The sequence below is a fragment of the Betta splendens genome, chromosome 5 (assembly GCF_900634795.4).
Source record: "Betta splendens chromosome 5, fBetSpl5.4, whole genome shotgun sequence".
Lineage (NCBI taxonomy): Eukaryota > Metazoa > Chordata > Actinopteri > Anabantiformes > Osphronemidae > Betta > Betta splendens.
This window is the reverse complement of record NC_040885.2, coordinates 14,623,988-14,651,333: the sequence shown is the minus strand read 5'-3', so window position 1 is coordinate 14,651,333 and position 27,346 is coordinate 14,623,988. Positions and strand designations below refer to the sequence as shown.

The 27,346-nt window shown below is 47.8% G+C and overlaps 2 protein-coding genes across 6 annotated transcripts in view; one reads left to right on the top strand and one right to left on the bottom strand.

The window, feature by feature from the left end:
• Positions 1-2,748: 2,748 nt before the first annotated feature.
• LOC114855777 (rho GTPase-activating protein 40) lies at positions 2,749-18,090 on the bottom strand. Of its 5 annotated transcripts, XM_029151227.3 has the most exons (16): positions 17,878-18,090; positions 16,712-16,797; positions 11,501-11,730; positions 10,447-10,667; positions 9,772-9,850; positions 9,452-9,600; positions 8,773-8,938; positions 8,396-8,487; positions 7,836-7,913; positions 7,175-7,334; positions 6,625-6,707; positions 5,909-6,115; positions 5,641-5,784; positions 5,297-5,448; positions 5,148-5,203; positions 2,749-5,014 (listed from the first exon to the last, which is right to left on the bottom strand). In XM_029151227.3, exons 3-16 carry the CDS (start codon positions 11,709-11,711, stop codon positions 4,920-4,922), a joined length of 1,893 nt encoding a protein of 630 aa, XP_029007060.1. In that variant the 5' UTR covers positions 11,712-11,730; positions 16,712-16,797; positions 17,878-18,090; the 3' UTR covers positions 2,749-4,919. The 5 variants fall into 5 exon arrangements, with proteins under 5 accessions (XP_029007060.1, XP_029007061.1, XP_029007058.1 ...); XM_029151228.3 differs by lacking the exon at positions 16,712-16,797; XM_029151225.2 differs by lacking the exons at positions 16,712-16,797; positions 17,878-18,090 and adding an exon at positions 15,447-15,574.
• An 8,279-nt stretch (positions 18,091-26,369) lies between these two features.
• ppp1r16b (protein phosphatase 1, regulatory subunit 16B) overlaps positions 26,370-27,346 on the top strand; it is a 50,407-nt gene continuing 49,430 nt past the window's right edge. The window contains exon 1 of the mRNA XM_029152223.3: positions 26,370-26,550. The gene's annotated coding sequence lies outside the window, so the exon portion shown is untranslated. The remainder of the gene's footprint in view (positions 26,551-27,346) is intronic.

The following is a 27,346-nucleotide window of genomic DNA, read 5'->3' as shown; positions in this document are numbered from 1 at the left end:
CCTCTCCTCAGCAGCAACAACAGCGCTCCGGGCTGGAGCCTCTATTGTCACTGCGCCGGAGCGATAGGGCTCGTGTGCCACTCAGCGTGCGGCGCAGACGCGCAGACACGCGGCGACGCACACAAACGGCCGTTTCCCCCTTTGAAGCGCAAAAGCGTCGCTTTGCATAAACACACAGTCCGATTTGTCCAGTGTGACACGTGCTGTCAGTCACACAGACAAACAGTGTCGCTGTCAGGACTCACGGCAGCATTTCATGTGAATGTTGACATCAAGCAACTCAAGAACAGCTCAATGAATAAAGTGTCGCAACAAATGAAATCAGCTGAGTTTCATTCAATCAATTAATTCATTGTAGAAGTATTTTAGTCTTCGTTTTCGGTTTTAACATCTGTATTTGTTGAATTGTTTATTGAAACCTGACACGAGTTTTTTAGACAAGGATTAATCAATTAGACAAAATAAATGAAAGCAAAGAGTTGATGGTGTAAGTGATGTGAATCTGCTCTAGTTTATTCTTTTCCACCTGAAACGGTTCCACGGTGCATGAGTTACTTGCGATGGTGAAGCCTCCTGCTTTGCAGCCATTTTCTACAGACAGGCTCCTACAGGAATGTGACAGCTGCGTATAGAAAAGAATGAATCATGGGAATGGGTTTGTTCTGTGAGAAAATTGGGATTTTTCTATTATAAGTATAAAACAAAATGTTTATTTTTGTAGGATAGTGTATATTTTAGGGCCGTTCCAGCCTCATTGCCCTCAGATGAGAGGAAGTTATCTGCACCGGAAGCAGCCTTCTTTAAGCTTATTAGCACTGATGGATATTGAAAGATAAAGACGGTGGTTTCCATGCAATCATTTTATCTTTAATTATGTGTTTTATTAATGGCACTTTTTATATGGAAATGTTATTATATTACCACCACATACACATTGCAGGCTTATTCAGTGCTGCTCTGCTTTTAATTTGCCACTTTTCCTTCAGAAAAACAAGGCACAAAGTGGCTATTTGAATCTTTTTGATGTTTCCTTTCAGCGCGTCTTCCTGATGCAGATCCACAATCAGCTCTCCGCCTGTCTGTCGCCTCTCTGCAGCAGCGATAGCGCTCTCTTCATTACGCGCTTCATTAATTTAAATGCTAATTGATTCTGCGGGGGCCTTTCAGACCGAGGGCCAAGTCTTCCCCCGATGATTGTGTGCGTGCGCTTTTTGTGCACCTGCTGACGCGTCCTGACAGCGCAGCCTCTCCTGCCTGTCTGTCTGCCTCAAGTGTGGCACTGATATGGTTCGAGTGCTCCAAGCAAGCGAGACAAGTACTACACACCAAAAAAAAAAAAACCCTATGCGACTGTAGAATTCAGAGTTTTAGGGCCAAAGAGGGAAAATAATGGCACAGAAAATGTGAATAAAGGCACGTGGCGAACTGTATGCAGCGATTGGATGGATGGAAGTGGAGGATGCAGGCCGGCTAAATGATTCGAGCTCCGTTGCTAGGAGACGCCGGAGCTGGATGATAGAGATAAACGCCGGGATCCACCCCTGGTGGTGAGCGGAGGGTGGGAATGGGTGAGGGAGGAGGCAGAGGGTAAGAAGGGAGAGCGGAGACAGGAGCCGAGGGGGGTGGGTCACGTGACACAGGCACACGGTAGAAATCCCTTCTTCCTCCACCGCCCATTTTCAGCCTTTTGTCTCCTCTTCTGATATTTAGCAAAGTAAAAGTTACTTGTCTTCCCCCGGGTCAAAAATTCTTCCACTCAGTTTCAGAGCGAAGCCGTGGCAGAAGTTGACCCAAGTGCTAAGCTAAGAGCTAAAACGAGATAACAACTGTGCTTCCATCCGTTTCCTGGCCTCTTAGACTCCTAATTAGCAACAGGAATGAGTGAAAGTAGAAAACTTTTGTGCTCTCCAGCTGGAGGCCGGAGGGAAACCCGCGCCAGTCCCTCGTTTCTCCTCAATCCGCTCGACTTTGGTCAGCCACCGGCCCAAAAGACAAAACCGGTGCAGGAGAGAGCTTCCTCCATCAAATGAGCAGGAAGCGGCGAGCTCTGAGTGCTCGTGGTGATTAGCGGTGAATGGGAGGGAGCGCTGTGATTGGTGGAGAGGGCCGGGGGTCCGGCGCGCTGCCAGCGGCTCATACAAGGCTGCTGATTGCTATTCATCCACCGATTACCGTAATTTAGATCTGCAGCGGGCCAAAGGCGCCGGTGTCTGGCTGCTGCCGCTGCTGTGTCTGCTGCTGCAGTTTGCTTTGCCTGTGCTGTTTCATTAATACAGGACTTACCGAGAAAACGCGTCTGTGACAAATAGGAGAAACCGCGTTATAATTCTCGCTTTAAACTCTTTTTAGGTGAAATAAAGGAGCAGCGATTGTCATGTGATACATCAGTTTTTGTTCCTTTTGTCTCCCGGTGCCTGTTGGGACACACTGGGACCGTGAATAATCAAAGCTGATGGGGCGTTTAGTTGCGAATGGTTTTTCGAGGAGAAAAGATGATGATTAATCAAGGAATTGAGCAGCAGTGGCCTCTCCACCCACACTGATTACAAGGTTAATCTCCACATTGATTATTGCAGCAGAATAAACCAGCACTTCACTCCAGATTTTCTGGTTTAGTGTGTGTGTGTGTGTGTGTGTGTGTGTGTGGCAGCAGCAGCAGATGCAGCTGAGTTGATAAATGATGCTTTTCCTGATACCATCTTTCAACCACACCCATTACAGCATATTGAAAAAATAAATCACGCTGAGCACATTAGATTCACATTTATTGAAAAAGAGGAACATATTTCAAAAGTTTTTCTTTCTAAAACAAAGCCTAACGTCTTCTCACAGAAGTATTAAAAAACAACGACTCATTTAAAGGGCATAAATATACATTCTGACGTCTGACTGACTGATCAGCTGGACGTTGAGGAGGACGAGAGGTCTACAGCCACACTCTGATGACAACGGCAGGCAAACGGTCCCGTAAGAGTCCGTCGTCTGGTCTGGAGTGATTTCATAGATAACACTGTTTATCACACATTTTACCACAAATGAGAGAACACATTTCGCTCTCACGCACAAACACATTCACATATATACAAATACAGACAGATACAGACAACCGTCCACACGTTTCCCCTGATCGTGTGTGTGTGTGTGTGTGCATGTGTTCAGCGTGTGTGTTCAGCGTGTGTGTGTGCGTGTTCGAGCGATGCAGGCCCATGTGCTCGGCTCCTCGGGTGCTCGGACTCCCACAGCTCGCCCTCTGGGACGCTGCTTCAGAGGTGACCTAGTTCTCCTGATTGTCAGCAGAAGGCAGTTTCATCAGCTCGCTTTGTGCCGAGGCACTGAGCTGTGGCTGAGACCCTGGGACAGGCCAATTGGACTTGTGTAATGAAGCTCATCGCACGCACGCACGCACGCACGCACACACGCACACACACACACACACACACACACACACACGTGCGCGCGCGCGCTCCCGCCGTCGTCGCAGCTCGTTTATTAGCTTGTCCTTCATCAAAGAAATGTGATTCCCCGTGCGTCGGTGACGCTGGCGCTGCCATTACGGGCCGTTACGCGGAGGTGACAGAGACGGAACCAGGGGCGTTGATGGATGTTGTCAGGGCGGCTGTCATTACTCCGTCTGCCCACAAAATGGCCGCGGCGCAACCAACATGGCGCCGGGGCTGATTCGCATCCGACGGCCGGGGGAAAACGCTGAACATTCATCTGCTGCTCGCACGCCTTTACAAGAAGGTACTGGCTTTGAGTAGCAACACAATCGGCACAGACGGTCCGACAACACAATGTCCGACAATGTCCTCAGAGCCTCTTCTCAGCAGGGGGTAAGAACGAGCATACAGTATTTACACAGGGATCAATAAAAAATGACCATAAACAAACATGTAAGAGAACGTCCACATCACACACGTTTTCCTAAAGTCTCTCTAGCCGATAGAACACTCATCTAATACGCAAGCAACAGCGGTGTTACATTCATATAAATAAGAATCCCCCAGAGTCACTTCAGCACGTTTGGCTCCATTCAAACTGAAGACCAGCTTCATTGCGTGTCCTTAACGACTCCCTTTAGATGCAACAACTGTCCTGGACGTTGTGACGCCACATCCCTTGGTAGAAAACCCTCTCTGAGAGCGGTCCTGTGCAGGTCAGGGGTCCCTGGGAGTCCAAGGATTATGATAAGGCCCAGGGGTCCATACAAATCAAGGGGATATCAGTTCATCAGGGCCAAACAGATAAGAGGAGCCAAAACAGATCCTGTTCCACCGTTGGTTTAGAAAGTGGGGAGTCGAGCTGACGTCCACCGCATTTAGCGGTTAGCTCTCCTAGCGTATGATATCAAAGGACACATTAACGTTTAACGCTGCAACAGTATACTGTATGGTGCAGCCTGTAAGCTTTTCTTTCTAAATGTAAAAAAATGTAAAACTGAAAAAATTGAGGGTTGGAGGATTTGGAACCCCGTCATATGGTCTGATGTTGCAGCTTTTTAAAGAGGCTGCATGAGTGGAGAGGGACGTGTGCTCGCCGTAGCCAGAGGTGCTCCGCTTCCCCATCTGCTCGAGGAACCGCGGCCAAGCCAAGCGTTCAGAACCCCCCCCCGTTTCTGCGCAGCAGGTCCCATGTCGGGAGTCACGAGTCACGTCAGCAGCTTTTTGCTTCCAGCGCCGCAGCCCAGAGAGGAATGACGGGGTTGAGCGAGGAGCGGAGGAAGTTGACAGAGGGGCAGAGAACGAGCATGGGCTCTGCTCCCGGCGGATTCTCCATTATTCTGCCTCTCCTTCCTCCATCTGTCTCGTCCCGTGCTGCTCGGAGGTCGAACGGGACACAGAGTAGACAGCAGGCTTCTTTTGGCTGCGTCTCCGTCCTCTTTAGCCCCAGTCCGTCCCTGCTCCAGTCCGCGGCCTCTGTCACAGCCTGGGTCTCAGCTTGATGACCCACTCGCCGCCGGGGTTGCTGTTGTACAGATCCAGGAGGTGCGTTTCAGGATCCAGACAGTGCTCACCTGCAGAGAGGGAAACCTGCGCTTACTTTCAGTGTAACTGAATGAATGATTATGTATTATGATTACGTCTTTGCTGCCCTCATGAAGACGCGCACACGTCAGCGCTGCTGTGATCAGGACCGCTCCCACTTACCGATGTTCCCCCCGACCTCGAAGAGGGCACAGTCCGGATGCACCGTGGAGCCGTTCCTGTCAGGACACAGATCACCTCTTTATCACATCTATTAAATCCAATCCGTTTGGTTTCCTGTTGCGTGAAAACACACACTCTCTGTTAGTTACCTTCGCATTTTGCCCTTCCCATTATCGGGGCTGCGAAGGAGCTGCCGCTGGAACTGAGCGAGCAGATCTGAAGCCTGTGAGCCGACGTTGAGCTGGAACTCCATGGTTCCGTTCATCAGATCTCCCACCTGGATCTTCACTGTCCTGCACGACTGCAACAAACAAAACAGTTGACAAATATTAATCACTGCAATTGGAGCTCCAGGTGCGAAACTGTGACCAACATACACCAGGTTAAACTTGCAGTAACTTTATATGTTAAATATTTCATGGTTGCAGATTAAAGTGTGATTCCCGTGTGTTTTACTGGTTCTGAGGCCAGTGACTGTTCGTGAGGTGCTCACCTCCAGGACGTTCTTTCCAGCCTTTTCCTTACTGTCCGTGTGGATTTTTTTCAGCAGGTTTTTAAAGCGCCGGTCGTAGAACTGGTAACGTCGGTTACTGTTCTCGTTCAGCTTGCGAACCTGACTCATGAGAAAATTGGGAATCTGAAGGCAGAAAAAAACGACTTATAAAGGGGTGACTCAATAACAAACAGTAGTAAATCTGTAAAGACATGAAATGTGTCATGAATTAAATGTTGATTTAATATAAGAACGTCTGGACGCCCACCGTCCAAAGCAGCTCCTGGTATTTGATGAGGAGCCTCATAACGTCAGCTGCCTTCTCTGCCTGGCCCTTCTCTGCGCCCTCAGTCAGTCTGCTGGGGACGGCCTTATGGAGGAACAGGTTGGGAGCCATGATGGTCGCTACAGCCCACAGGTTCATCCTGTTCCTCTTCTCCCTGGAAACCACCTTACTGAGGAACTCCAGGAGGACCTAACGAACAGACACGGGGAGATCCACCACAGAGAAAGAGGACACAGTGAATTATCGCCTCACTGAGAAGTATGAAAGTTTCAGCTGCCGGGTTTTAGGCTTCTTGCTGTACGTGGAGCTGACTGCACACTCGTGTCATAGAGAGTGAGTCATAGTTAATGCAAGTCATTATATAACAGAGCAGAGAATTCAAAATTAGGGGCAGAACTATGTACTAATGTCTTCTGAAACTGTGGTTTCTGGCTGTCATGTCTCATAATAGAGTAGGAGACATTTTTGCAAGAATGTTGGATTGTTAAAGAATTTTTAATATAGATTTATTATAATTCTTTATTCTTTTATATATATCACAATGTATACATATATATAAAGGAATAAAGAATTATAATATAATTAATATAATATACAAAAAATTCAAGTTATCCAATGTCCTCTGTGAGTGTTACCACGTTTTATATTAAGCTACTGATGAAAATCGAGCTGTGTGGAGCAACTGGTTGGGTTTGTACCTTCAGTGTGTTTCTGTTGGGCTCAGGCAGAAGCAGGATGAGCAGGTTCAACATGTGAAGCTTCTGCTTCAGATCTGTGATGTCTGAAAGAGAAGGCAGCGAATGTGGGATGAGGAAATGTAGGTTAACACACAAACACACACAAACACACACACTCTTCATTTCCTCTGTTTAGCTAAGAATAATGGGATGTCTAAAGATTTATGACATTGTGACAGGTGGCCATTAGGTTTGTCCTGTTGTGTCTCTGTGGTCACATCATTCATCATTTTCATCTCACAAACTGCCCATCAGTAAATCACCGCTCAGATGATATTAATATCAATTGATTTTTGTATTATGGTAAAACTGTTAGAAACAAAATAACTCATTCTGTGCTCCGCTGTGTCAGTGTGTAGGTTTTGGAGGTTCTGCAGAGAAGCTCAAAACTCACTGATCCTTATGTTCATCTCTGCAGCTTGATGTCATATGCTCATGTCTGGTTCAGTCCCTGTGTAAATGTAGTGGAGCAGTTCTGTCTTAGCGTACTAGGACGGCCGTGTCCACTGACCTCTGACGGCGCTGAACGTGTTGAGGTACTCTGCGGTGAGCAGGGGAGTGGGCAGCTCTCGGATGAACTTCTTCAGCAGCGCCGCGGCGTCGTTGGCACTCACGTCGTCCCAGCTGAAGCGGCCCTGGTAGAAGCCCGTCTCCAGGTTCTGCTGCAGCAGCTGCCGACAGAAGAACAGCACGACAAGTTGTATCAGAAATCAGCTGATCAGTTTATTAGCATTGTGTTTGTTCCTATTCATGTATATGAGGTGAGCATTGTAAGTGATGACAGATCAGTGTTGACTTTGATTAGGAATATGTTTTCACTGAATTCAGGCCGAACGGCGCCCTCTTCTGGCAGCATATATTGACTGACCATCGGCTCCAAGTATTGTACACGCAATGAACTGATTACAATAAGACTGGACTGTCCAGCCGCAGCAGCAAAGCATCTTAGATCTCTGAGCCTTGTTTTTTTAAATGTCAACCGTAGTTAAACTCAAACACTCGCGCTGTTCAAGTAACGCTGACATTTTACAGCGTCAATATCTCGATTGCCCCTAAGGTCACAACAATATTCCTTTTGTTTACTTTGTCGTCGAGGACCGGTGATTAAATTACTCCACCGCTGCAGCGCAGGGTTTGTGTAACAGAAATAAGCATCGATACGGGTTTTGTACCTTGATTCTGGCCTGAGACCCTGGAACCCGAAGGATCCCCTCTGAATCGACTCCTTTCCGCTCTAAAAATGACAATATCTGCAGAGAGAGAGAGAGAGAGAGAGAGAGAGAGAGAGAGAGAGAGAGAGAGAGACAGACAGAGAGAGAGAGAGAGACAGACAGACAGACAGACAGACAGACAGACAGACAGACAGACAGACAGACAGACAGACAGACAGACAGACAGACAGACAGACAGACAGACAGAGTTTTGGTCAGGCAGGACAGATATGGATCTCTTGCTCACCTCTGCTGGTTATTCTCAGTAACTGCTGCTATGTGCAGGGTGTGGTCACAGCATCTCACATCTAAACTGTGTTATATGCTCTGATCGTTTGGTTTGTGGGTTAAACAATGAAAAATATAATGCAAACTGTCAAACAGAGGTGCTGATGGCGAGTGTAACACTTAAATACCTACACTTATTAAACACTTAAGCACACAGAGTACATAACAGCATAACAGCTACATGTGAAACTGATCACATGTCACTGATAACATGCACTATGTGAGGCGCTTACCGCCTGCAGGAACAAAGGAGTGGAGGTGTGGGGCTTGGTTTTCTGATCGTTCTCCAGCAGCGTGGACAGCGGCACCCCGAAGAGCGTGCTCTCTGTAACAGACCCAGGCGTTGTCAAACAGTGGGAAAGGTGCAGGGAGAACGTTCAGATCTCATGTTCTCCTGAAGTGACTAAAGGAGACTAGTCCATGAGCCACGCAGCGGGAGCCACGAGGCCTAATAGCTTATGAACAAGCACAGCTGCAGCAGAAACCAGTTAAGCACCAGTTAAAGTCACTCTTTTGCGTTGATTCGACTGGTTCATGAGAATCTCCGTATGCAAAGTCATACTATTATAATGTAAACCTCTACACAGACACGTCGCGGCCGCTTTCGTACCTGGTATTTTCCTTTTGCCGGTTTTATGCCTTTTGACCTCGAGGCCCAAGAGGTCGCACAGCGCCGTCATGTCGATGAGCGCCAGCTGACGCACCTTCTTCATGTCAGCGTGGGACAGGTCTTGAATGCGAGTCACTCCGAGGCGGCACTTGGGGCAGATCACCCGCTGGGGGGGAGAGACGGAGACGACAGTGAGGCGATTTGTGAAGTGGACGACAGGCCCTCGAAGCTAAAGGAGGCGCAACTGGACAAGAAACAAGAGGAGGCTGAAAAAAAAAACGCAGCAACCACCTCAACGCTCAGGACACACATTTAGTCTAAAATAGAAAAAATAAACCTGCTGGACTCTGACACAACAGCTCTCCTTTTGTTTGAGCTAATTCCTTCATCACTGTGTTCTGCTTAACTCCATTACACAAGCGGAGCAGAGCTGGATGCAGCTGCGAACCGAGACCTCAGCCAGACCCTGAAATGCTCTGATCCCAACATTCCTCCCGATCAGCTGCTGCTACTTTTACTGTAATAAACGGTGAGTTGGGCAGCGCGGTCCGGCTCGTGTGGCCATTAACACCGTTCCCTCCCAACGTGGCGGCAGGAAGTAAGCGTTGAAGCCGTTCCATTTTGCATGCTCTAACGTGGCTGGTCCTTTTTCCGGGTGCTGGTTTCCTCCCGCACTTACGGGCAGCGTGCCGTCCTCCTTCCGCCGCTGGCTGCCGTTCTGCGGCAGTTTGGCCTGTTTGAGGAAGATGACGGCCTGCTCGCAGTAAGCCACGTCCGTGAAGAAGATTTCCTCCTTGGGAGCGCCGCGCTGCTGCTCGGCCGCCGCAGCTGGAAAACACACACACGCACACACACCATGATGATGCAAAATGGCTCAGATTCAAATCCAACAAGGCCGAATAATGGCGTAGAAGCCTGTTTGAAACAACTTGATCAGTTACAAAATCAGCAACCACCATTTTAATCACTTGTGAAAAGTGCGGTGTGGCTGATTTTTACCTGATAACGACGTCTTCCCGACGCACGCCATGCTGTGTTGGGCAGGATCTTCACTGTGCTGAGACTCAGGCAGGAGAGTCTGCAGACAAAAACGTCCATAAACACTCTTACAACATTCGCTGAAGGAGTGAATGTCAGCTCTGTCCTGATTTCTGCACCACTGGGATGTAAGTGGAGTTTTGTTTAGTCACTGAGCAGATGAACATAGACGAACAGAACGCTGATAAGGGTCAGACAAACTGAGCCTGTATTTGCCTCTAAGGGCGGCTCAGGACAAAGCGTGGCCTTTACATGTACTGTCCTGTTATTGTTACAGCTCAGGCATTTGCATGGACACACTGCAACAATGAGAAGTCTTTGAGTGATTCGTATCAGACACGGGGGAAGCGGCGTCTGAAGCTGCTGAAGCTGCTGCGTGCAGGCGGTTACAGGGCTGCGTGATTCTGTGTGTTCGTGTAACTGGTACATCTGTGGTCACATCGCTGATGATGAATGACAAACACAGGTTCAGCCAAACCACATTCCACTAGTGTCACAACAAAGAAACAAAGTGATAAACTGGCAACTTTCCAGTGAAAACACTCCCAAAGCGCGTTCCAAAAGCTGGAATTCATTTACGATCTTCGTAAGATTTACGATCAAACACAGTCATCTGTGTTCTATGTGAGTGCTCACCTGAGTGATGGGGGCGTTGAAGATGTCGCGAACGTCGCGGGGTGGGGGTTTGTTCTTCTTGCGGAGGGTCAGCGTGTAGGAGTCCAGGCGGCGCTGGACGGCCTCGGCCTGGGCCCGGGTCAGCGTGGACAGCAGCAGGACCTTGTCCACATCCTCGCTGTCCTCGCTGATGAGGTTGGACAGACCGGCATCGGCCAGCCACTGCTCCTCCTGTTCACCTTCTGAGACACACGCGCACACACGCACACGCACACACACACACGCACACACACACGCACAAACACACGCACACACACACACACACACACACACACACAGATGAACAGACGGACAGACACACACACACACACACAAACACACGCACACACACACGCACGCACACACACACACACACACGCACACACACACACGCACAAACACACACGCACAAACACACGCACACACACACACACACAGACGAACAGACGGACAGACACACACGCACACACACACACACCCAGACAGGCAGACACACACGCACACACACACACACACACACACACACACACACACACACACACACAGACGGACAGACAGACAGGCAGACACACACGCACACAGGTTTAATAATCTTGGCTTGTAAAGACTTCAGTCATATGTAAATTAGTTCTTTGGAACCTTAATAAACACGTAGCATGCACATGCTAACGTATGCTAACATTACATTGAACAGGAAACTGCTACTGAATTACTATTGCTAAACATCTATTTTCTTTATTATTTATTTTAAATGTCAATTTTGTCAACAAAAAACAAATAATAATAATGCATGATCACACACATGTGGCCACAAACTAATAATAATTATTATTAATAATAATAACATTTTCCATCAGGTCAGCTGACTAAGCTGCTTGCCTCGTGCATCCTGCCCTGTGATTCATAGTGTTGTCACAGTGATGACTGCTTCTTTGCTGCGTGGCAGAAACCAGCAGCTGTTAAACAATAAAGGTTTGCAATTGGACCTTGTGCCGTCTCCCTGAGCTTGTCTCTATGCCTCGGTCTCAGTATTCACCTTCCGAATGCTTGGAGTCCCTTCTGGTGCTGTCAAGGTCTGCGTAGCCACTCCCCTGTGTAATGGTCTCCACCTCGCTCCAGAACGAGTCCAGGCACAGTTTGTCAGGGCGCTGCTCCTGCTCGTGGTCCTGGGACGGCGGCGTGCGCGCGCTCGGAGCGACTTCAGCGGCGACCTGGTCCTTTGGGCTGGACCAGGGCTCCGCGCTCATCTCGGTGGGGCTGGGGTTCCTGGCGCACACATACACACACGTAAAGAAATCACATGCATGCATGCAAACGGATGAGCAGCAACGCGGACGGCACGCGCGACCGGAGGGAGGAATGAGGACGGGGGCGACGCAGGATGAGCGAGGTGGAAAAGCGAACGGAGCGGGATGGATGGAGGGAGGGTTCGGCGTGCGGCGAGAGATGGAGCGGGTGGACACACACACAAAGAGCAGCCGCTATTGTTCTTGTAAAATGTGGCCCGCAGGCGAAGTACCAGCTACAGCCACTAGGTGTCACTGTAACCGCGTGAAGTGTGCTTTGCTGTGGGTCACACCCCCCTGTCAGCTGAAGCACATGTAGAAATGTGGCACACACACACACACACACACACACACACACACACACACACACACACACACACACACACACACACACACACACAATTTCAGTAAATATAAAATGTAGTGTGACTTTACAACAGAACCTTTATTCTGTTGTGAACAACACTCAGCTGTCACTCGTCCCCTCAAGCACTAAATGTAACCTGCTGATCATAGGAAGTATTGGGTGACTCACTTCATCTGCGTGTGGTCCAGTCACATTCTTCCAAACGCATACCAAACCATACTAGTCCATTTCCGATGAATGTCAGATAACTCACATACAGAAGGGGTGACAGGCAAGAATAGTTGCCTTATGTATTACACAGGACAAATACACATCATACTTTCAGCTGTGATTTTGCAAGGTTTGCTTCTCGCGTAACAAATGCAAACACCAGCTACAAGGCAGCTGAAACTGGATCAGATCAGATTCACTCCAGATCACTGCTCTGGTTCGTCAAACCAGTTTCACAGTGTCAGAATGGGATCAGAGGCGTGGGGGCAGCTGCAGGAATACAGTTTCAGTAGATACAAGGCTCAGTAAAAGCTAACGCATCAACAAGGAACCTCAGATAAAGACAAACCCGGTCAGATGTTGGGTTGTTACTAGAGACAAATGCTGCTTTAAACAATGGCAGAGACTGAGACTGAAGTTTCCAGTTAGTTTCCAGTTGAGTGAATGTCATATCCAGCTGTGCTCCCACATTTCCCACATATTCTGCAGTCAGAAATAGCCCATAACGCTGCTTCTCTACAAACCAGTTCGCTGACATTCCAGCGCGAAATGTCAAAATGTGGCCGCGTGGAAAAGCGCCGCTGCCGTTTCGGAGCAGCGCCCTCCTTCAACGTGTTCCACCCGTGAGGCAACCGGCCACGGCGGTGACGCGGGTCGCCCCAGGACTGAGCGGAGGCCCGGCAAAACACAACACTGTGAATCTGGCTCGTTTATGCCGAGCAGCAGGTCCGAATGAATCCACCTGAGAAACCTGAAACGGCAAATGATCGACGCGCGGAGCAATTACACCAAACGCTTCTCCAATCTGTTGTTTACGACATTCATGGCATCCGCCGGACTAATTGCTTATTGCAGAGGAACGACCTGGATGCAGGTTGGATGTAGGTCACTGTGATGCCAACATTATAACAACACCACTGCACCGGAGTCCTGTGGGATTTCAGACCTACAGGTCAAACACCTTCTCAGTTACAGTTATATCAGCCAGTCTCTGATATTTGACACAGCAGCAGGGGAAACAAAACAAAAGACTCAACTTGCTGCATTGCTGTATTCAGAAAGGACATAATCAATCTCTGTCATGTAGCTAATAGTTTCCACCACACAGCATGAAACCTGATCGCTCAGTGGTCTGAGGACAGCGGATCCCAGAGCCATGAACTCAGTGAATCCAGCACTTATATTCCAATTAGACTGAAATGATGTGAAGTTTCCTCCCCACAGATAAAGGTTGATCGGCCACACGTGTAACTCTGGCGTCACATCACAGGGTTTTAACATCAAAATGTGTCTCCGCTGGTGGTTTTCAAGCGACACGTCTGACCTTTAACCTGCACATCTTCACCAAACGCATCCTCGCACGTACCTGCTTTTGGTCGAGTGCGACAGACTGGCGCGTCTGCCCTTGGTTGAGCCGTGGACGGGACGGAACCTGAAGCGCCTCAGGCCGTGCGGGGGCTCCATGCTGGAGCCCAGGCGGCTCAGCGCTATCTGCTCCCTGCCTCCCATGCCCACCACGCCACAGGGATCCAGCTTACGGTCGGGCACAGAAGCTAGTGCGGCGCCTGCCGTCGTTCACCGCGCGAGTGCGAGTGCGAGTGCGAGTGCGAGTGCGAGTGCGCTCTCTGTGCGCCGAGGGAGGAATGCGGGAGGGAGTGACGACGCTGCCCTGAGCGCCGCCGCATTCACACCTGTCCCCTCCCTCCTGCCTGATAGCCATCGCCCACCCAGCTGGTTTCAGCAGGAATCCGTCGGCTCGGGGCTTAAAGGCCCGAAGGTGCCGTTCGCAGGCGGCTCCAGTTGAAGTCACTCAAGCTCAGATCCAACCTGAGCGACGGAGGCTCTTTACAAACACTCTGCTATTAGTTGGGTCTGAACTCAGCTTGAGTGAGAGCTGCCTTTATGGTTCACTCGTCCCTTTACCTTTTAGTGACGGGCTAATTAATCAAGGAGTCTTTGTTGATGGCGTGTGATCACTGCTCTGCTTTGATGTTAATGCATGAGGCCGGAATTGAATTAATCAACCGAACCGAAGGAAAGAGCGGCTTTGTTGAAATCGTGAAACAGACACGGGTTTGAAGCGTGGAATGCAAATATCTGGCGTTGCCACAGCGAAGCAGCCTTTAAATCACGTCACACATGCAACTGAGAGCCGCTGGAGCAGGATTAAGATGCCGATGCAGGGTACCGACCGACCGGCGGCGAGAGAGAGGGAAAGTCACTCGAGTTCCTCAAGCGCAGCCGGTCCGACGGCATTGTCCGCGAGCCGGACAGAAACCCCTGAACCCCTGGTCAAAAACGGCCCGTCAGCATTTCTTCAGCACCAGCTGATGTAAACAGGTGAGAGGGGAGAGGTTACAATAACCCAAACACTGACTCAGCAGCTACGGAACCAGGGAGTTGTTAAAAGGGGGAGTAAAGAAAGCTCCAGATCTATTTCCACGGGTTTCCTCATTGTTTCCAACCAACAAAGCAGCACTCTTGTATTTTTAAACCTGCTCACACTCTTCACCTTGCCGACAAACCACACAACAAAGCACTTGCTTCGTGCTATTTCTGTGAAGTGGACGACTGAAACGAGGCTCGGTGAAAATGTCAAGGTGCCGCGATTGTTTCTGCTTGAATAGAACTCCCACTGACGCCGCACATCAACAGGAAGACGTCCACTGTGGGAGAAGAATGGGGGAAATGTCGAAGCCCTGCCTGGTGTTTGTGCTCCGTGGCACTGTGGGAAGTGGCTGAAAGCAACCCCAGCGCCGCAGCTCATGAAATACAATGATCCACTTGAAAAAGTGGCTTGTGTTGAAACGCAGGGTTTAATCCGCGTGCCTAAATTCCCCTGCAAGCCTCTTACGCTGGAGAGAATGCACGCGTTGGGTCCGTGTTGGTGATGTGTTCCTTCTCCTCGTCAGGACCTGTCCCGTGATATGGAACGTCCAACGGGCTGCTAAAACCGCAGTCCAAAGCCACAAAGCAAACGACCAGAACACGGCGTCGCTCCTCTGACCCGGATAGGGAACGCCGCAATTTTCCTCCTCAGTCGTAGGATCGGAACCGTGCACCCAGAACCAAAATCCAGTTCAGACCGGAAGCACAAGCCCAGCAAACCCAGACCCTACCTGGCCTTGGCCCGGCCGATGGCCCGGCCCGACAGCAGCAGCAGCGCGGCCGCCGAGCCACTTCTCCCCCACGGCATCCTGCAGCCAATGCCGCGAGCTGGAGGAAGCGGCAGCTGCCCGCCTCTGGCAAGCTGCTTCCTTGTGACCTCTCTGCTGCGCACGCACACACACACACACACACACACACACACACGCACACACACACACACACACACATACACACACACACGAGAGCAAGGACGTCTCACCGCGTCACTCTATCGCATCCTGGGGCAGGAAAGGAGGTCTGCCTGAGCGGGGGGGGGGGGGGTTATCAGACAGGGGAAGACTCACACTGGGAAAAGAGGGTCTCTGACTGGCTTTACTCATTCCTTCTGTCTGGGAATTACTGGGTGCGCATCATTTCCTCTGCTGGGACAAACAAACGTGGAAAACACCATTCGGCGTCCAGATCGTTTATTAACACGAGGTAAAGCTCAGGAAACTCGCCTCCTTCGACTTTGACCCAAATTACAGCCGCTGGTCACAACGGGGTCGGACGTGAATGAACAGCTGCAGGACTGACTCCAGGTCCAGTGGAATGAAAACTAGGCATCAGCCCAAAACAGAAGAGAAACACACGATGAATAATGACCGTTGGAGACGGGGAAAGAGCTCAGAGCCGTTGTCTGCTCGGGTTTCATTTTGTGAAGCTTCCAGATACAAAGGGATTTGGGATCAGTCCGTCTAATTAGCAAACTGAACGCGGAATAATCGAACCCTTTGGTTTGGACCGAAGCGAATCAAATCAGCTGTGTTGTGCAGACGAGCGATGCTGGCGCCGCGTCCTAGGCTGAGTCTGTCTCTAACCAGATCAACACAGATTACGGAGCTTGTAGGGTTTCACCTCAGCGCCGACGCGGCAACGTGCTCTCTCTTTCACTCTCTCTCTCAAACCCAGGCAGGAAAGCGGAGCGGGGTGGAAAAAGACAGAGGAGGGCGGCGTGGAAATGGACAGACATTCCATTCACGTGTCTCACGGCGTCGGCGCGGCTGACGCGCGAGGAGCAAAGCACACGATGCCACTGGCACATGAAGAAATAGTGGCACGGCCCGAAAGACAAAGCCTGTCACTCACAGAAGCAGGCCGCAAGGTGCCTCGAATCAGCCGAACGCACCGCTTCACACACAGCACGGATGAATCAGTGCGGAGCTGGAGTGAACTGTTTCACAGTCTGTGGGATGAGGGGTGACGCATGCACGTTTGGGGTCCAATGCATACGTACGCATAGGCAGAGCTTTGCTGCAGTGATCTAACTCCTGCACGGCGCTGGGCCCATTAAAGCGCTGGGCCCGTGTGGTTGAACTGGTTCTGGAAGCGAAACAGTAATCAGCTTGAAGACACGTTCAATCATATAAAAGTCACAATGCATCGCTCAGACGCCCTCACGTACCTTTGCTCCACTCAAAACAATTGAACTATTAAATTCTCCTCTCGTTTAGGACTGAAAAAGCCCCCGTTACGACCTCCACACGCCTTCAGGTGCGTCTATTATTTCTGCTGTTTGTTTAAGAGTGGCTGCTATGACAGCTATGCAGGCCAGGCAAGCGGAGGGAGATAATAAGCACCTTTGGCCCGAATGGGACACGTGAACTATTTGCCCTCTTCATTCCACCAATACCACTTCATTGTTGTACAGCGGTCCTGCACCGTGACTTGACATTTATAGGTTTCATTGCTCACTGAAAAACAATCACGCACCGCACAGGAAAAACAAAGTAATGTCTGGCCTGAACTCAAAATTAAAACAGCTTCCTTCACTGTTATTGTTTATTTTTAATTTCAAGCAATTATCATACCTTTCACTTTATCATAAGTACATGTTAAGTGGTGTCCTATTAACACAAGGAGTCCTCAGGTGGGTCTGGTTAAGCCCTTTAAGGTTTAAGCTGCTGCCAGTGAAAGCTGGACTACGTTCTCTGTCACCATATGGAGCCAAAGCAGATTAAAGCAGCAGCGCCGCTTTGCCCTGACTCTTGTTTCTACCTGGAAGCGCGCGCCTTCTGATTTGGCACGTGCTGTACTATAACAGGGCAACTTTTTAAAATGCACGTAAAATTTAACGCAAAGTGTTGACCTACAGGTGTAGAACAGAACGAGAACGTGCTGCGGCTGCACGAGAGGGCAGAAAAAAGACGCCCATGGCAACAAGTCGGGTTCCCATAGCAACCACAAACGCTCCTCCATTGGAGCAAGGAAACACAAAGGGAAAATTACCTACACATCAAATTAAAGTGATTTGGACTCTGACTGTTTTAAAACACTCATCATTTACGGCACTAGCAGCTTTATTGTTTTATGCAAATTAATCACGGGCTACACAATGAGAAAAGCTACCGGGAGGTAAACGGAAACAAAAGCGTCCGCTGTCGGAAGCGCGGGGACACTCACCCGCGAAAGCATCATCGTCGCCGGCGCGTGGAGGCTCGACCGAGCGCGAAAAGGCGCGTTTTCCATGGCGAGTCCCGCTGTGAGCGGCGGAGACAGACGGACGGGTGGAGATGGTGGAGGTGCTGGAGGGAGGCTGCCGCCCTGGCCGCCGCGGGGGGTGAGAGGCTGCTCTTCTGCCGAGGCGCTCCACGTTGAGCTCGCCGCCGCGCGCCCACGTCACCGCGCAGGCCTCACTGAGCACGACGCTGCCGCATGACGCGTTCAGGTACCACCACATGCTCGTCTCATCACTCTAAAGCCTAGCAAGCGAGGCTACGCTATCATATTTATAAAGCCTCAGTTTTAATTTAGTCTTAACTACTAGTAAAATAGTTAATAACAGAAAATAATAAAATTATTGTTTACGTTAATGGTCACTGAATTCAATCCCCTGCCGTTTCAGTTTATTAAATATTTCCATCAGATAAACTTACACACAGCTTCTATTTCTGCATGAAGTAACATGTATACCTAATGCTCTCATCCTCCACAAACTTAAATATGGTTGGAGAAATATGAAATGGCTTTGGCTGGTTTTGTAAATAAGATTTCTGCAATTTAATATATGTTTACTGGTCCTTGCACTCCGTCTAATACTGTCTTTAATATACAGTAGTGTGAGATGGGTCATTTTCCTTTTCCTCCACATACAGTATGTTGTTCTTGTCTGTGCTCTCCCAGATTCGTCTGAAAAATATTCCACTCTTGCTTTAGACACAGTAATGCAGTAGGCGTGATTTATTTGGACATATCCTATTGCAAACATACTGTAAACCCAGCCTGCCTCGCTCTCGCCCCTGCAAGAGGGAACCGTCACTCCTGATGGACAAATCTTTTCTCCCTGGCATCCTGTTTTTGTTTTCATTACCCTCTCAGCTTTCTCGCTGACGGTCCAGTTCATTCCAGGTCTGTGCACGCGTGTGCGAGAGAGACCGACAGAAACAACACATGCATGAGTGAGAGACTGTGATAGAGGGTGCGGAGGGTCAGTAAAGCATCCCACTCTCTTCCTGCCTTTGTTTCTTGTCGGACCCACATGAAGCTCAGCTGGGACACGCCTCCTGCACATCAGCGCGCTCTTTCCCCCACTGGCCCACTCCTCCATGCTCTGCGTTTCCATGGCGATGGGGCATATGCCTGCAGATGATTGCATCCCCTGCTGAAAGGCATTCAGAGAGACAATAAAACATCACAGGAGTGTTCAGGGAGCAACAAGATTACAGCTTTGTATTAGTGTAGAATAGATTCACACGTCAGTTCTGCTCAGTGAAAATGGTTTATCTTAAAACTAATTGTGTCGTCATACAGCATTCTGCAGGGGTTTTTCTTTGCAGCACGGCTCCTTAGGCAATTTTCTTTGTGATACATTTATGTTCCTCAGTGGATGAGTGGGTGAAGGATCTCGGCATCTCCTTTAATCTAATCTAAAGATGAACTCATTCTTGGTTCCCAGAGGATGAATCCTAATGAAGTTCTTGATCCCTACCTTTTACCACAGGGTTCAGGCCTGTGTTTATCGGATAGATTGCCATTCCATTCAAATGTGAACCTAATTATGATTCCATCAGAGCCAACTGTAATTAGTCACGTGTGACTGTGCTACTTGTCAGATGTTTGAACTTACAGGAGGTAATTGTTTGAAGGTTCCAACCAAACATTTAATATCGTTTTTACTCGTTAGCTGACACAAACACTCTTCCATGCTAGCATGTGTGTGTGCATTAATCTGGATTCCTTAAGTTCCTTAAGGCTCTCAACTGCTTTAGTGTAGTAGACCTGGGAAAAGTGCCAGACATCTGCTGTCTTGGTCACTCTGTCTCACAGCACCGCAGCACGTGTGGCCTTCTCACCTATGGATGCAAAGCATCGGCTTGAGTCACAGTCTGAGTGAGTTCATGAATGTCACACATTCGTATATTGCAACTAATTGAGTTGCGAGGAGACAAATTATATCTTAAAACATTTATGTTTGCGAAATAAAAGCAAACGATTATTATTATTATGTTAAACATTAAAAAGTATTATGTGAGAAAATAATAAATTGTGTGTGTGCATTTTTTCATCACTGCTTTTCTGTACTTCAGTATGGGTTAAAGTTTGAGTCAATGTTCCTATCGTATTACATTCATATCTATTCTGGCACAACCAAGCTGAGCTTTTGTTTTCCTAAGCATGTGGATTTTTCCTTTTCAAAGACCCAGGAAAAGGGCAATTACATAAACCAGCAGACAATGGGCTGTATTGAGTGAGGACTAAAATCCCCTGCTATATTTAACTACATATGCTTCATTCATAGCACAATCCTGCTTTGGGATTAACCCTGATTTGAAGAAAAATATTGGAGTTGGAGTAGGAGCTTAGTAGCACAAGCTGTGATGGCGTTTGATAAATGATGCCAGAAGGAAACAAATGAGAAAATAAAAGAAGCTAATTCCATTGTACACTAATTAAAATAAATTTGTTCAGATTACCAGTAATATATCAGAAGACATTTCTTGAAATAAAAGTCTTTCAAACATTCTATCCCATATACTCTGACCATGTTTTAGGCCACATTTGAATGGAAAAACTAAAGAACGCCATCAAAGTCCATCAAAGTGTGGTTATTAGATGAACAATGCAAGACAAATAAAATATACGAGTCACTTCTTGCAATATTCCCTGCATGTTCAATGTGAAGTAAATCAGCACAGTGCAGCCGCAGCGCTGCAGTGCTACCACCCCCTCTCTTATTCAGCAGCCTGTAAATGTTACTCAGTTGTTGCTGATGATAGTAAAAATTGTTGGACTTCTACCATTTAGTGCCGCTTTGTTGTTGGCACACTAGCACCGCCTTGTGTTACAATGTGGATACTACACATGAGTCAGGCACCTGAAGTTGTAAGGTAATCAAAGTCCTCAAAAGCATGAATACACACCATTCATAGTCCCTTCATAACACAGACTAACAACACGACTTCTGCTGCTGTGCTTTCAACCGGGTGAATGCCAGTGTCAGAATAATTGCTCAGGTGTGAGTCTCTAATTACGTCACTAGAGGGCGCGCTTACACCAGCTTTTCTTTGCTCTTTGCTCCAAGAGCAGCTGTTTACATTTAACTTGAGTTGGCGGCTGCCAGTCCAGTTAAAATCCAGCCTAAAGTGTTTATCTATCAAATGATTTAAACTCATTTCAAGGAGTAGATTCGTGTGTCAGCAGGCTGTCTTTTTTTAAGCCTTTATTTGTCATTCTCACATTGGTTTACAGATATAATGTGAGTCTTTTCACTCATTAATGTTTTAATAAGTCTTTTTTTATATTTTAGCCTATGGAGACACACTTTAGATTTAAGGGAAAGTTTTCAAAGCTTGCCTGAAACTGCAGTGTCAGTGTGTATGTACTTCATCCTAAACCTCAGTGGAACTTCCCCACAAGCTTTGCTGCAGAGTCTGACCGCAGCCTGCCTCCAACGGAGAGCAAATTACCCCTGTGCTGTTACTGTAGGTGGGTGTTTTTAGGAACTGGGAAGCTGCTGTGTCATTTTAGCACACGCTGAAATTGGACCGGCAACTTTCTTTCAGCAACTGCCAGGGCTTGTAGAGAATTTAAATTCTAGGCATTTACAGTCACTGGCACAATATGTAAGAAACAGCAGGACAATGCTCAGAACAGAGAGATGCGACAAGAGAATTTTCTTAGTCGCTGTTGCCAGTGCAGATGAAAGAGGACAATGCTGTGTTGCCAAAGTGAAGTCACAGCATAATCTGGTTTACTGTCAAATCCTCCAAAGCAACACCTTCAGCTCTTATTTCAAAGCTGCATTATTGTTCCTCTCAGCATTTCATGGGTGTAGTAATCACTGGCTGCTGAGACAGGATGGAGAGGAGCTTAAAACCCTGTTTATGTGGCAGAATCTGACTGACGCAGATTAGATGGCTGACTGTAGCCAGTGATTAAAGTAAATCCACTCTGCCTAAAGTATACTACAATTTTAAGGTCCTTTATTAATTGGAACTGTATGCTCTTTTGTATTTATTACACCAATTAATATGAAGCTGAGGAAACAGGAACTTAAATGAGAGGTTGGATCGTCTCACTTCCTGTGGGTCACTGTCTGTGAATGTGGACGTCAGTAGAACAGGTAGCGCAGGTATGTGGGGTGAGGTCTGCAATTTGGCCAAATATGGTCATACAGGAAGGTGATAGAAACCCCGAGTTACCTGGGAACACAAGCATTTCTGTGTAATAACTACGAATCAGTTTTTGCTTTATTTTGTGTTAATGTTAAACAAGAGAAAGAAGGAACGTTACAATACACGAGTTCCATTTTTAATCCAGAGCAAAAGTTGAGACAACCTCCCATCTTCCAGCCGTATGGACTGTTCCAGGGTCCGGCTGTGACAACTAATAAAACATGTTCTTTATCACAGCATCTTCGCCGTTGCTTGAGATGAGAACTCAGCCTCATGATCTGTTCCCAGGAGCTCGTCTCCATATTAGCTCCATAGCAGCAGTGTCTGTGTCTCAGCCAGTAAACTGGCTGCAGCTGCTGAAGGAACGAACACGGGCACGACGCGTGTCACGTCCAACTGGCACATTTGCATCACAATGAAGGACAATCAGTGACAAACCCTTGAAGTTACATTTTACGGGAGCCGTCTCCTGAAAGACTTGCTGCGACGGAGGTTCGACCTTGGACAGTGACGTATGAGGAGAATGTGACACTCGTCTGCTGAGGAGAAAACATTCACCTGAAAGGACCTCGGCGGTGCACAGGATTTATTTCAGCTTGGGCATTAGCTGCAACACTGGCCTAATCTCCAAGCTTCAAATCTAAAAAAACATAAAATAAACCAGGAGAAAGAAACACATTGTGAAATTTCTCACCTATGTTTTGAAAATATAAAAATAATATAATATAAAAATGTAGTAGTAAAAAAGTATTTAGTTTCAGAAGATGATCTTATTTGGTAACAACTCTGAAAGCTAATTCCAGCCAGTGTCATCAGTGAAATTGAAAATGATCACTCTAAGGTAACAGACGTGTGCTTATATGGTTCTTTGAGCTGATGCTGGAAGGATGCGCCCAGAAGTCATCAAAAGACTGAAGTGGCCCCAGCCGAAGGACGTGTTGTGCTGTTTGTCAACAGAAAACGCATGGGGCACTTTAAATGAAAGTACAGAAAGACGCGGAGAATTAGCTCCACTTCAATAACTCTCGGTGTAAAGCCCATTATGGTATTGACAGCCCTGTCAGATCAGTCAGACCCTTTAACCACAGAACATAGATCAATAACATAAGCTGCACTTCCTCTCCTGTAAACAGCAGCGCAAGATCACATAGTGATAAATAAACGTGTGACTGATGTATTATTCATAGAATAAACGTGTAAAGTGGGTTCTAATTGAAGCTTGCAGTACTTTATACTCACTGAAGCGCTAATATCCTAAAGACTAAAGGCAACAACTTGGCAGTAATTCACTCCTCACCACAAAGAGAGAAGAGGGACAAAGATATACACATAAAGGAGAGGGTGGATCAATGCAGCCTGGAAAGACGTTGTCGAGTCGATTTATAATGCGGTTTTTAATAGCATCACACAATGAGAGATCGTCTTCCCTAAAAGACAGCTGAGGAAGTTGCCTGCGCTGCCACGGAATATTTTCTATCTCTCCACCCATAAGAAATGATCAATGAAGGACTCGGAAACACGCTTTTCAATCGAGCGCTTCTGAATTTCTGAATTACAGTCAGACGCTCCCGCCTCTGGACGCGTCAATCATCAATCGAGTAACAAACGAAGAGCGACCCTCATTCTTCACTTGCTTTTTCGGGGCATTCGTTTGTTTAGTTGCGTCACTCCCCCCAAAAAACAACCACTTCTTTCTGTTCCTTGGGAGAAATGGGGCAAGTACAAATCCATGAAATATGTACGGAGTAAACCCTTAAGCCCGCCTGCCATTTGTATCTGCCACGGGACGTGGAAGATTGGGGTTAAGAGGAGAAAGAGTACGTGTATGAGCAAATACCTAACTCTATCAACCATTACCGTTGACCCAGATTCCCACAACGCAGCGTGTCTGGCTGCTGAAACTTTAATTTTCCCACTGTAACCCATGTCTTTGTCAATATGTGCAAACACAGAGTCAAGTTTTGATGTTTACAATTCACTAAGTTGCTTGTGAGTCAACTATTTGCCTCATTTTCTGTTTTTTCGGACTTCAAAAAATGCCATTGCAGTGAATTAACTGAATATTAACTGTTCAGGTAAACAAAGTTTGACTTCCCAGCATGCATTGCGTTGGAGTAAAAACTTTTGAACTCAATCACGAAATGGGTCAGTCTGCTTGTTCTCTTAAATTCAATAAAGGTTAGTGCGACCCCCACGTTAACACTCCCAGCATAACAATTTCCAGTGAGATGGTGCCTTAGTACTGACTCACAAGAAGTCCAGCAGCTGCAGCTTTGACTTCAGCACTTCAACTGAAGACCTGCTCATTCACACTGAGAAGCAGCCGATAGAGTTGATTCTTAGATTTACCCTTCTTTGTAGGAATGCATGTTTCTAATACATAATAAAATGTCACGTTCATAATACGCTTGTCTCATGAGACTCATTATAAACATTACAGATTAATTTCATCACATTAACATTGATCAGTGTTTTGAAAGTGCTTTGAACAGCGGCTGACATTTAAGGCTCTTAATCATCAACAGGCCTGTGAAATATGATGATGATTCCATCACTGAGGAATCCTCTGGAGCCCATGGGGTTCTTTACTGGACACCAGTAATAACTGAATCACTAAGTGATTAATAATTGAAAAGAAAGAAAAGAAAAGGCAAAGCAGCCCAATTATAATTTCAAACATCTTACGAGAGTCAGGAGGAGTCTCTGGGGATCCTGAAGACCTTCTGTGAGGATACTGGGCTGTGAGTGAAACCCCAGGGACTGTTTAAATCGGACTCTGAACCTATTGAAAATCGAGCTTTATAAAGTTTACTCGCAGCAGAGATGACATTTCCCTTCAACAGATGAGTCAGTGAGGTGAAATAATCAGAGATTAGGAATCCAGAATATCACACTAGACTCACTGGAGGTGGTGGGTGGATGTTTGCACCCACAGACAGAAGGGAAACAATGGAGTAGCGCAAGAAACGGAGACACAAATAGTCACAGAAAAACTCAGAGACTAAAAGGCTAAAAATGGGGGAATCCCAGAATATGAGAGACGCTGTTCATTTTTCATGCACATTTTATTTTCCGCTTCTGTATATTTGTAACGACTCACGAGCAACAAGATAAGTAATAGTTGTGGTAAATAATGCATTTGGTGGTTGAAGACTGGAGGAAGCGGAGCTTTCAGTAAAACACGATGAGAGCTGCAAAACAACTGTCTCTTCCAATGTGTGACATTTGGGATCAACGTTAAAAATAAAAATAATCAAACATTGACGTTTTCAAGTACGAGGCCAGCTGTCAGGCTAGTAGTACGAGTACTAGACCAATTCCCCAGCTCAGGCTCAGCCTGGGTGGTCGGAGCTGGATCGAGTCCAACTCATATTCTGGAGAACTTTGGGTTGTTTTGTTTGCTAACAGCTCTAATCACTGGTTCACAAACATCATGGATTTCAGTTGCCCTCCTCTGTTTTCTGTGGTCAGTTCATCCAGACCCACTCACTGCATTTGCTCTAACGAGGTGTCTTATTCGGACCCAGACGCGACTGCTGTAACTCATATTTTGGGCGGCACCGTCCTCCGACCACGGGCCGGATGAGATAATTGTCTGCGTGCCGTGTTTACTCTGGACACGCCCACACTGTACACGCCCGGCGAAACTCTCGAGACGCTCGGGACTCGTGAAGAGATGCATGAACTATTTGATCTGCAAAGGAGTGGCTCTTGATTCACAAAATTGTTTTTTCCTCTCAGCTCTTTACCCCAACGCTGTCCACATTACTGCAGCTACTAATTTCTTACCCAAAGAGAACAATGCATATTTCCCCTCTTAAATGGCAATAATCTTAGGGTTAATATCTTATTTATAATAATTATAATAATTATTTAGCTCCCTGAATTGTCTTTGACTTTATTTTAATTATAGCACTAAATACACAGATTTTAAAGTGCTGTCCTGCTGCATAGAGAGAATATTTCATCCACTACCTCTCTGTTATGAAGAGCAATTTAGAAATGAACCAGCACTTAAAAGTTGGGGCTTTGGGCCAAAAAAGTAAAACAAGCAAATATTTAGCATAACCTTTTTTTCTAGCCGATGGAAATAACGGTAAATGAGAACCATCCAAGGGCTCAGATACAGTTACTCAACTTCTTGGCGATGGTTGCGGCGGGGGCGTGGGGGCGCGCACTCTGCGCGCTCCCGTCACTCACCGCGCCTGCATCCAGGCCTCAGACTCCTCCCCCCTCTCGGCCCCGCCCTCGAGGAGTGACTTGGTGTCTGAGGGAAGAGAGAGGGGCTCCGCGGGCACACTCACGGAGTCGCGCTCGGAGTCGCACTCTAAGCTTTTCCCAACATCTCCGCCGCGTCTTTCCCGACGGGACAAGTTGAACCCCTCCGGTAAACCTCCGCGGGCTCTGCGCCCCCCCTCCCCCCTCCTCCCGCCTCCGTGTGACCATCTGGACCCGGAGTGAGGTGAGTGCGGGAAACTGATCATGTTGCCAGTTCTGGTGGGGTTGAGCTTTAAGTAAAAAGAGGGGGGAAGAGGAGCATTCGTCTCAGCGGAGGCAGGAGCCGGAGAGACACGTCCGGCTGCTGTTGGAGCAGTTTCTGCGGGCTCACTTCACGCATGTCAGGGGCCACTAAAAGGCGTCAAAGACCCGATTTTAAGCGAGGAAAAGCGCCGTTTCCGCTGCTGGCGCGGCTGAATTCGCCCGGTCGGGCTGAGATTAGCGGCGCGGCTCCGACATCCTCTCAGGATGTTGCCGCCACACAGCTGTAAAGCTACACGCGGCTCCGGCTACCGCTCGCGTTTCCTCGGCCGCTCTGGCCGCCGGGACGCGCGGACGCCGACGGGAACGGGCTCGAGGGCTGCGGGGTCGAGTCGCTCGGTGCCCGTTAGTGCGCGTGCGGCGGCGAGCGGAGCTCGGCGCGGCGCAAACGTTGAGGGGGTTTGCGAAGTGAGGTCTGGAGGGAGGAGCGGCGCCTCAGTCTCAACTTTTGAATGGAAAAACTTACATTTCTGCCGTTTCCACTTCGTACTTGAGGATAGAACGCTTTTATGATTGCATTTCAACCACACAAAAGCTGCAGCTTATTGTTTATTGTCTGTTAATTGTTCAGAGCACTAAGACCACGACGCGTTTCCTAACTCTAGTTGTACAGTTCAGTAGGACATAACACATGTATTGTCCAACAGGACTGTGTGAGGGCGCGGGTGAAGCTCAGTCAGCGTTTGGTGTCAAGGTACTGAAGAATAATTGTTCTTCAC

Excerpts from the sequence above, each read along its gene's own strand:
- LOC114855777 (XM_029151223.3), bottom strand. The coding sequence starts at position 13,836 with ATGGGAGGCAGGGAGCAGATAGCGCTGAGCCGCCTGGGCTCCAGCATG. Across the intron at positions 9,601-9,771 it reads CGGGAAGACGTCGTTATCAG|CTGCGGCGGCCGAGCAGCAG; the intron begins GTAAAAATCAGC and ends TGTGTTTTCCAG. Across the intron at positions 5,204-5,296 it reads GGGAAGGGCAAAATGCGAAG|GAACGGCTCCACGGTGCATC; the intron begins GTAACTAACAGA and ends GTGTCCTGACAG.